Here is an 11,034-nt window from a genome sequence, read left to right on the forward strand (position 1 = left end):
CGTGCACCCTCATCAGCATTTCTCCAGAGCAACGACACCAATGGAACCTCTGGGTTTCGGGGGAGTTGGCCTTTCTGTTTCCCTTGTAAATTTTCGAAATCACTTACGACTCTCCTCTGTCATCATATCCTAATAACAGCACCCCAAAAAGTTAGAAAGATTGATATATTTTTCTCTATTACCCAGATGAGGAAATTTAGAAGCAGACAATTTAAGGAACTTGCTCCGAGCCTTATAATCAAGTGAGGGGCAGAAATGACCCCAGAATCTGAGTCACCATAAAACAACAACAACAAAACCCACCTTAGCTGCCCCTTCCACTGCATCGTGTGAATACCTAACATTTAGCAGCTACAGTGGCTTTCGGGCTTCCATGGGGAGTCAACTGAACTGCTACAGATGTGCCAAGAACCAAAAGTCTTTCTGCAAGAAAGGAATATCTTTTTCTAATGGTTTGGCAACGCGGAACGAATCAATATGCTTCAGGCACCGCCAAAACTCAGAAGAACCCTGGGGTGGACAAATATTCTGCGGTGCTTTCTCTATCTGCCTCGAACCAAGCGGGAACCAAGAGGGAACGTCCCCAAGGGCCCAGAGCATGGGCTCTGGCGATGCTCCTTCGTACTGTTGAAAGCAGTTGGCCTGATTGGGAGGGGCCTTGGATAAAGATCTTGGGTAATTCAAGTCCCTGTGACTGTGGTAGGACTGGGGACACACTGCGGTGCTGTTGCTGATTCTGAGGAGAAACAACACCATACTGTGATAGATCTGTTAGGCATTGCTTTAGAGCTGACAGCTTTGTGATCCTTATTGTTTCTAATCCAAAATCCAAAATAAAACCCAAGAGTGGATCATGCAGAAATAGTCCTACAAACCTAGCAACTCATGTGGCCAAAACAAGCCCTTCCCTCATTGCAGTGCCCTATTGAGGGCACCTGACTGTGCCCTTGAAGAGCTGGCATTTTTCTTTCCATTGTTGTATTTAAGGGCTCACAAATCTTGGAGGGCTTGTGGTTTTGAATATCTAAAGCACAGAGGGATGGGCAGATGTGGGCACAGGAGTTTCTGGTTCTTGTGATGTTTGAAAATGTTGATTTGGTGTATAAGAACAAGGCATGGGTGCACACACACACCCCTCATGCATCTCCTACCTCTGTAAAGCTTAACCAAATCAAAATTCAGCTCACTGACTGTAACACTCTGTGGATAAAAATTAAAATGCAGAATAAAACTGACAAAAGTAAGCTTGGTTTGCTACTGATACTGAGCATGTGAAATGTTGCAAATGCAAACATAAGTAGATTCATACATTCCGGAAGTCAGGGAAGGTCTGTGTTGGCCCAACATCGGGGCTCCTCAGACCCTTGGCTGACAGTGTGCCTCTCCAACTCCCAAGAGGCAGCCACAGGATGCCACCCCTGCGTCCAAGCTTGCCCTGGGCCTTCTGTGTCTGGGTCTCTTGAAGGAGTACTAGCAGACCCTGCCATAGCTCAACACACTCTTGGCTTAGGCCAATTGGGAGAAAATGTGCAACTTCAGCTCTGGCACCCAGAGCAGGCACCAAATGTCATCCCTTTGCCCACCCATCGTGTTCTTTGGGGCACATACTGCTGTCCCGGCTTTATAACCTACTTTGACTCCATAATTGCCCTCAAAGCACCAAATCCTGACCTTGGGGCATAGTGGAGGGAGCAATGGGCAAGACAATTAGTTCCAGACGTAGTCCCCCAGGTTTGTTCTCATCCCCACCATGCCACCCAAGTGAAAAGGCTAACCGTGTGGCTAAGTCTACATCCTGCTGGCAGACTTGACTCTGTCCTGGGAACCCCAATCATTATGTGTTCAATTGGGGATGAGGAGTATCCAGCAACTCCTCTCCAGTGGTAATCCCTCTAGACTTCCACCCCAGTATTCTAGCTGCCACAGACCTCCGTACCCTTCCCCGAAACCCACCACAGGTATCAACCCCTGAGGAGGCCCAGGAATATGTCATAGCTTTCTTTTTTGATGAATAGAGGAATGAACAGCCATTACTCTAACCATCACCCTCCGTTTGTAGCAGATGCCAGACCTGTATTATGATGAGGGCCCGGCTTTCCCCTCTAGACCCTAAACTTATCTATTCTCTCACTTACTCATTTAACAAATAAAGCCCTGGGGGTTAGCAGTCAGCCACACAGACGTGGCCCAGGGCCTCAGCTAATGTTCAAGATTGGGCCCCAGTCAAGAATCCGGGCAATTAGTTACAATACTGTGAGGCAAGAGCCATAAGGAGACCCGCAGAGACTCAGAGGGACATGCAACGCTGCACAGGACAAAGCTGGGTGGCTGAATGATTAGGGAGTGAGAAAGAGAGAAGCCAGAGTCAAGTACTTGCTATTTAAAGTATTAAGCAATAATACCTCTTGCATAGCAGGTAAGTGACTATAAACATGACTAATGATTCAGCAAGTACAATGTGCCCATTAAACCCCAGGCTGCAGAGATTGTGCCTGTTACTATTTCCCCAACTCTAGCAGCAGGTATTATCACCCCCACTCCCATCCATTTCATGGAAGGAATATACAGCACAGAAAGACTGCCAGACCTGCCCAAGACCCTGTGGTTAGTGAGTAAGCCAAGCCAGATCCAGCTCTGTGTGGTTTCCATATCTGCACCCTGTCCTCCAAGCCGGCGTCCTTAACAGTGCTCAGCTTTTTACAGATAAGCTGTAGGTGACCCTGGGTCATCCCTGCCCCTGTCCATTATAGGGAAAGCCACACACAAACACAAAATGAAGAAAACCACACAACCCCACCCCCAAATTCACTGACAACAAAGCTCTGCACACCATTATCCACCTTTCCTCCATGAGTGTCCAATGGCCTCACCCAATTAATAAAATCATGGAATCCTGCGTGATGGGAGGCAGTGGCTGTCACTCCAAAATAGACCAGCTCTCTGGAAACATCCTCAGATGAGAGTGGCCCGCAATGTAGGTTACAGCTCGCTGTCCTCAGCCTCCTGAGCTCATTAATAATGAAACAAATACATCTTCCTTCCCCATTGGTTCCCTTTCATTGTACGTGTGCCTACCTTACTGAAGCATTGTCTTGACCTCACTACCCCCCCCCACACACACACACACAATTTGTGCTGCATAATAAATGGTAAGTAACAGTATGCCCATTCACGGGCCTGGGTGTTGAATGCCAAGGAGCCTATGTTTGGAGTGAACCTCCTGCTGATGATGAGAGTATTTCCTTGGGTGCTGATTTTCATTTGAATGCTAACATATAGGGATACCTATTTAGATGGGGAGGGTCTCTAACAGGCAGCGGTCCCCCAGGCCATTGTGAGGCTGGCTCACTCTACTTACCCAGGGAAGCGTAGTTAGAGATAGAAACACACACACACACACACAAACACACACACACACACCAGCATCTTGGGGAAGGGAGAAAAGAGAAGAGGAACTGGCAGGCACCAGGTGCTGGCACACACTCTCACTTCTCTGCTCAGTTTATCGCCAGTGGCCTTGGTTCCCACCTAGGCAGATCCTTCCCTGGCACCCTGGCACATTAGAGGAAAAGGTACTGAGGAGAACTCTCAAGGCCACTGCCTGGGGGGGGGGAGGGGGGACCAAGCAGCACACCCTTAACTAGGCAAAAGGCCGATGCCACTTGCATGGTCACTCAGAATGCCAACCTCACCAAAGCCAGAACCCGGCTTCAAACACCCCCAAATGCCACCATCCCGTGGGGAACCCGTGCCCCCATCCCACTAGCCCAGGGACTACATTACCCAGGTGGTACTGGCTACTCTTTAAACTCACCCCTGGCCCAGTCAGCCTGGGCTAAGCCCCAGAGCGGGGAGATGGTAAAGCAAACCCCAGGATCCTAGGGAGCTCTTCGGGGCTCACTATGTATGACCTGAGTAGAATTTTTTTAATTAAAAAAAAAAAAAAAAGTACAAGGCTTTCAGAGAGGAAAATGATTATCAAAAAAAGTTCCCTGAAAAAAAAAAAAAATGAGCTCAGCCACTAGCACCTCCACATGAGAACAAAACACTTGAGTTCTGGGGCTGCATCAACCACAACGTAACATAAAAACAATCTTGACTCTATAACTCCAAACATTCAGATTCATTATTTTCCACATGTATAAGCCACTTTTGCAGCTTTGAAAGAACTTCAAGAGTTACCCAGCACCTAAAAGACCTGAAACTTTCTTTACATACAACCAACCATCATAATCTCCTTAATTTTCCACTATCAGCATAATTTAGGAATCCCAAAGAGGGGGGCAAATGTGAAAGGTAGAATGGCCAAGTGTGACCCAAACACTCAACCAGATCAAAGCAGGTGTCATTAGGAGGAAATTGCCTTTCCTGTTTTTTCATCCTCTCATCTATAAAAAGCTACCTAATAAAAGCAAAGCAAGCCCAGAGATGGGACCTGGTCTGAGTCTCCCCGGCTTTGCTCTGTCAACCTCCTTAACGTTCCGGCGGCCCCATTCTATCGGTTTACACAAAATCATTATATAATGAGCTGGCAGGCGCGGTATGTTCTACAGTAACCTGTTTGGAATCATAGGATGCAGTTGGCAGAGCAGAGCATGCGCAGAAACCCGGCTACGTTTTTTTTTCTTCTTGAGCTTAAGGCAAGAGGTAACTGTCGGTCAAATACCGCTGAGCCCTGCTGACTTCAATACAGGATGCTAAAAATGAAATAAGGCGAGGGGTGGGGGTGACAACTCGGTGCCGCTGTGCACTGTGGGCTTACAGCCTATGGGAAGGAAGTAGCAGGATAGTAAATACACAGAGGATAGAAAGAGGGATGCAGAGGGAGGGTAATAAGGTTGCAATACAAAATATTCTCTATTTGTACTTTAGGTGACCTGAAATCTGGTCCATAAGTACCTAACTGCAATGCCGTCTTGCTAGGCATAGAAATAAAAGGCCCTAGGATGGGTGGGTCGATGGTTAGTTTGTTGTTTGTTTTGTCCTAATGTGAGTTTATAGAGCTATTATAAATGAGCAAGAGGAGACTCTTGACCACCCCTGGAATAGCACTTGCTGTATCTAGCAATGAATTCGCTGGCACCGGGTGGTCCCCCTACAGGGCTGGTACCCTCCGGAGACGTTAAATGAGCGCTTCTGTCCCCACCCTGTCTCCTAAAGGGTGCAGAAAGGTGGCCTGCAGGTATCCAGGCTCGCCCTTGTCTGCATAACCCGAGACTTCGCCGTCCCCTCCCGAGCAAGTCCTAGAGAGGCAGTCGCCTCCCCGGGGGGCTCAGGGGCAGCGCAGGCTCTGGCTTCGGGAAGCAGCTCCCTCTTTGTTCCCCCAGATCGTGCCCGGGGCTCCGGAGGGTGGGGCGAGAAGTGCCGGCTCCAGGAGCCCCGGCAGCACGCGCCAGCAGGGGATGGGGACCGCCGCCCTCTCCAGTGCGCTCCAGGTCCTCAGACCCATTCCCCTCAGCCAGAGGCGGACCAGGTCAAGGCCGTCTGTGGGAGTGCTGGCCGCCTCCCGCCCCCTCCTGGCCTCTCCACCTTCCCGGCGTCCTCTGCCAGTGCAAGGAGCATCCCGCAGCGCCTGGTGGCCAGGACGTGGGCGATGGGGGACCGGAAACTTCTCAGGGACCCAGGGGCAGGTGTCAAGGTGAGGATGCGGGTCTTTGTGTTTCTTGCTCTCCTGGAAAACAGAACTAAGCCCCAGGGGCGCAGGACGCGCTCACTCACCATGGCGGTGCCGACCGAGAAAGCGGCCATCAGACAGGCCATGCCCCGGGGGCGGCGGCGGCGGCAGCAGCAGCGGGGTCTAGGCGGCGGCGGCGGCGGGGACGGGCGGCGGGCACGAGGTTGCGATCGCTCCTGGCTTGGCCGCTGCGCCCCGCGCGGGCTCCGGCTCCCTGGGCTCCTGGGGCTTCGGCCCCGCCCCGCGTCGGCCCCGCCCCGCGTCGGCCCAGCCCACGCCCAGCCATTGGCCAGTTTGCGCAGTGGGGAGGGGCCGGCAGGTGCGCGTGCTCTTGTTTTGCTCCTGCTGGGGGCCGCTGGTCCAGCTCCCCGGCATCCCCGCTCTCTGAGCCGCCCGCGCCCCTGGGCCTAGCGGCCTCTGTGGGCCCTCCCCAGCCCCGGAGCCCCTGGGTCTGGAAACTCGCGGGGGCTAGGCCAGCGGCCCAGGGCTCCAACAGACAGCGGGGTCCCCCTCTAGAACATGCCTGGCTGTGGCCAGACCAGGAGTCCTGGGAGCGAAGGGGAAGGAACAGTGGACATTCTTTCCTTTTTTCTTTCTTGGTCACCTCTCTGCCAGGTAGGTCCGTGAAGACAAATGAAGAGATGACCGCTCCAGTGCCCTCGTCCCCACTACAGCTGCGTTATCTGTGGTGACCCCTCCACCCCAACACTGAGGCAATACACACTCATGCATGCAGCATTACTTTGTGCCAGTCGCAGAACTAATAAAGGGCTGGTAACTGAGCCCGGGCCTCTGTCCTCTCCCTCCACCCACCCCACGACACAAACAGAAAGGCGCTTGGGCGGAGTGGTGTGTCCAGTGCCTGGCGCAGTACCTGGTTCACAGCTGCGTTCGCATAACTGAATAAGGAATGACACTCCAGACGCCCTCTCATTTGGCCCCAGACTGGAATATCAGATGGCCTGGCATCTACTAAAGCCCCTATTATATATAAGTGGGACCACTTCTTGGTAACCACAGTGATAAGGCATTCTTTTTTCTCCCAATCTCAGAGGCTAATGATTTTTGTTTAGTAGTTTTCATGTTGGGACTGCACACAGGAATGCATTTCTTCTCACCTCCGGCACACCTGGGGCTCCCTTCACCATCCACACCTCCAATGAGCGAGCCCCTGTCTTTTTTCTCACCTAGAAAGGAGGCCCAACTTTTCCTGCCAGGCAGGTGGACTTTACACCCACAGGTCTGATGACCGTAACCAAATTCTCCCCTCAAATCAAAGCAGGTGTGATGTATGAATTCAAGGGGGAGACAGCCCTGCTTTTGTCTGAATAGTTTCACTTAAAGAATTGATGCGGCCCTGGCTGGTTTGGCTCAGCGGTTAGAGCGTCAGCCCGTGGACCAGAAAGTCCCGGGTTCGGTTCCCGCTAAGGGCACGTACCTTGGTTGCAGTTTGTCCCTGGCCCTGGTTCGGTCGTGTGGGTGGCAACCACTCGATGTGACCCTTTCACGTCGATGTTTCTCTCTGTCTCTCTCCCTCCCACTCTATCTGAACAAAAAATGGGAAAATGTCCTTGGGTAAGGATTTAAAAAAAAAAAAGAAAGAATTGATGCATTACCTCTATTCTGCCTGCTGTATTTCCAGGTGCTACTCCCCAGGTGCCAGGCCCAGGAGGCTGTGTGGTGCCTTAAATGTACTGAACAGGGGAGCCCGCAACCTCTGACTGTTCTGGAAAGAGGATTCAAATCCACAACCTCCTGGGGAGAGTTTAGGCCAAAAGGCAGAGACCAAGATGCCTCATCTCTGGAGCCCAGGGTTGTGGACAGCCCTGCCTCCCGCCCTTGCCCCAGGGACAGATAGGACACAAAGCAGGAGAGGATGGCATGGAACGGAGCTGGGGAGGGATTCTCTGTGAGAAGCTAGCTGAACACTGCCCAGTCATGTGACATGACATCCTGGTCCTGTTGTGCTGTCACCTGTTTTCTGTCCAGTATCTAGTCTCCTCACTCCTAGGAACATGCCCAGAGAGCCCTTCGGGAAATCCCCCTGCCTGTTCTATGCCCTGTGACTGCAGCCGTGGCTGGTCGGGAACAGCATGATGGGCGCTCGCTGTGCGTCTGGGAACGGGCAAGCGGACGGTGTGCAGCGCCTGGGGACGCAGCCAGAGAGGGCAGGCAGTGACAAATGGGGTCCTTGTTGGTGCGGCTCGAGCTGCTGGCTTTTCTTTTATGGGCCCCTCACTTATACATCTGTACACTGTGGTAATAATAACCTCAGCCACATGGGAAATAGTGCATGTCAAGCTTGCTCTCCATGCATGACACATAGCAAGCACTCCAATGCTAATCCTCACGATTAGGTAACAAGCAAATGGTAGAGTAGGTCATATATGTGACATTTGAATCGTGACCTCAACTCCCACCTGCTTGCGCGAAAGGTAATGCATGGTCTTAGGTAACAGAGAGGTTCCGGTTGTGCTGGTTTCGGGTCGGCCAGTGCCCGGCTCCCGGCACCCATTCTATGTCCTTGGTCCCTGGTCTGGAGCTGTCTGTGGCTCTGCTTTCTCTCTGCTGGCTTCCCCCTCAGCTCGGCTATCTCTGCATGGCCCTCCCAACAGGTCCAGGCTTGTCTCCTATCAGCCGACAGGCAGCCACTGTGCCCAGGGAGTTGCCAAACACTGATTGTCCTGCCTTGAGTCACATGTGCTAAATGAGCCAAAGGAAAAGAGCCCCCATAAAACCATGCAGAAAGGTTGGGACATGGGTGCTACACCAAGACTATTTTAGGGCACTCTGAGAAGGAGTGTGGGTGCCAAGCAGGTAAACACAAGAGGAGCTCATCACAAGACTGTCTAGTTCAGACCCCACCCCCATGAGAATGTCCGCTAAGACAGGTGGGCTTCGCTGGGCTGGAGAATTTCGGGTCAGTGGGCACTTCCTGCCTCAGAGGACAGCTGTCCCAGTATTAAGTGGTTGTCATTGTTAGCAAGCAGTTCCCGTGACCAATCAAACTCACTGTCACCCTGTGCTCTGTGTTCCACAGTCACAGAGGCAGATAGCCCCTCCTCCTCACCACAGGCCTTGAGCTGCTCAGTGACAGCACCATACTTCTCTGCAGGCCTTGGCTTCCACGGCCCAAACATCCCTGCTCCCTCCGACATTCCTCATAGAGATGCCCCTTCTTCCCGCTCCTTTGTTCTGGTTTCTCAGGGTCCCCTGTGAAACCTGGGGTGCACCACTGAACGCCTATTCCGGGTGCTCCCTCCGCGCTAATGAGTGAGCTCTCCCGGGTCCCCTCACACTGTCCCTAAGGACAAGCCTCCCTGCCGATGAACCGATGACCTGATGTCCTGGGGGCGCACAGGTCCAGGCACTCAATCAGCAGTCGGCTGCATTCACTTCCTGTGTAATGATGTAGTTTCAGTTGCCTGGTTTGCACGTTATCCTCCAAATTCAATTTTTAAGACCTGCCCACTTTATCTCTGCCAACTGCTCAGCCACTGAGGCTGGGAAAGGAGGGGTGGGGGAGGGGCACACCGGGGACTTGATCTCTGGTGCAAGGATTCTGCTCTCGGCCTGACTGCAGGCTGGTCTGTCTCAAGACCCCTCTCGGTAAACTCCAGGAGCCCCTCCCTTCCCAGCCTGACAGGAGGAGGGGCAGAGGAGGGGCAGGGGACCAGAGTGGAGGGAGGGTGAGGGGAAGTGCCCAGAAGCTGACATGAAGACATGAGATTAATGAGAGACGTTTTCAGGGAAACAAAAATGAAAGTATTCCATAAACTAAATTAGGAAGAGGCAAAGTTTTGCAAACAGATGATTTCTGCCATCAGCACGGAACAGAGTGGCATGAAGGATCTGGGAAAGTATTTCTACAGATGAAGAAAGAGGAAATAACATCTGGCGTTGAGATGGCCTTCAAAGATGAAGATTAGGACAGAATTCTCAGAGACAGACCCTGGAAAATTACTGGAGGCTCCCTTCCCACACGTAAATGTCAACCTCAGAAACATCCAAACCTGTAGAGAATTCTTATGAGTTTATTTGAGCCAAACTGACAAAAATTTCAGGGAAGCAAAGTCTCAACAGATTGAGAAAATGCTCTGGAAAAGGGCAGTTTTACCACCACACTTATTTTACATATCGGAATCAAAGGGGAAGGTATAAACAGGGTTATGTGGAATCATTGGTGGTAGATTACGAGGCAGGAGAACGCAAAGCTGGGACATGTCTGAGACTGGATAGAGAATTAACCGGCCCGCCGGTGGGGCTCGGTGGTTGAGCGTCCACTCATGCACCAAGAGGTTGCCGGTTTGATTCACAGTCAGGGCACATGCCCAGGTTGTGGCTTAATCCCCAGTTAAGCATGCAGGAGGTGGCCAGTCGATGTTCTCTCTCATGGATGTTTCTCTCTCTCTCTCTCCCTCTCTCTTCCTTTCTCTCTTTAATAGCAATAAAGGGAAAAAAAAATGTTTTTAAAGAATAAACCGGATGGCCTGGTCAGTGTGGCTCTGTGGACTGAGTATCATCCCATGGACTGAGAGGTCCCGGTTTGATTCCCAGTCAGGGCACATGCCCAGGTTGTGGGCTCGGTCCCCAGTAGGGGGTGTGCAGGAGGCGGCCGATCGATGTATTTCTCTCACACTGATGTTTCTGTCTCTCTCTCCCCCTTCCTCTCTCTCTAAAAAAATCCATAAAAACATATTTGAAAACAACAACAACAGTAAACCAGATGAATACATATCACTTTTACACTTGTGGATATAGAATAGCTAACATGATAATAATAACAATGAGGGATGTGTGGTTTTCTCTCTGGTGCGGTGCCTGTGCTTTGAGGGGTCCAGAAAAAAAGAAATTAGTTTGACATTCCAAAGGGATATTATTGTAGATGAAAAAAAAAAAAAAAAAAAAAAGGACAACAGACAAGATCAGTTAAGATAAAGACTGACCTTTGTTAGAGAAAAATACCGGCCTAGGACATGACTACCCACCATGACCTGCTTTGGTTAGAAAGTTTAATTTCAGACCACCCTTTGTGGTTACTTTTGGTCTCTGAGTTTGTAAGGCCGCCACACAGGCCTCCCCTGAGCTTGTCACCCACAAATGACAGCTTCCCATCACCCCATAAAAGGTCAGAAAACAACTGGTAGCCCCTGGGCCTCCCTGCACCCCACTTTTCTCCTGAGGAGCCTCCCTCTCCTAACTCCCTGTAACCCATACCAGAGCAGCCCCGGTTCCGTCAGGACGGTCCGTTTCTCGGGCCACGTCAGTTCCGGAACGGACCCACACGCCTCGTGGGCAGCGCTCTCGTGGAATTGCCTCGGCCTCAGGGTGGAGGGCTCCTTCCCTCTTGAAGTCGCAGC

General features: G+C 51.5%; 1 protein-coding gene across 6 annotated transcripts in view; it reads right to left on the minus strand.

Annotated features, from left to right (window-relative positions):
• ABCG1 (ATP binding cassette subfamily G member 1) overlaps window positions 1-9,082 on the minus strand; it is a 58,072-nt gene extending 48,990 nt beyond the window's left edge. For 2 of the 6 annotated variants that reach the window (XM_036243914.1, XM_036243912.1), the window contains exon 1: window positions 5,719-5,891. In XM_036243914.1, the coding sequence (XP_036099807.1) occupies window positions 5,719-5,760 (42 nt within the window). In that variant the 5' untranslated portion in view covers window positions 5,761-5,891. Of the gene's footprint in view, window positions 1-303; window positions 697-5,718; window positions 5,892-9,013 lie in introns of those variants that run through there. The other 4 variants (XM_036243913.1, XM_036243917.1, XM_036243915.1 and 1 more) reach the window with 3 other exon arrangements.
• Between the last annotated feature and the right edge of the window lie 1,952 nt (window positions 9,083-11,034).

Source organism: Molossus molossus, unplaced genomic scaffold (genome assembly GCF_014108415.1).
Source record: "Molossus molossus isolate mMolMol1 unplaced genomic scaffold, mMolMol1.p scaffold_m16_p_5, whole genome shotgun sequence".
NCBI lineage: Eukaryota > Metazoa > Chordata > Mammalia > Chiroptera > Molossidae > Molossus > Molossus molossus.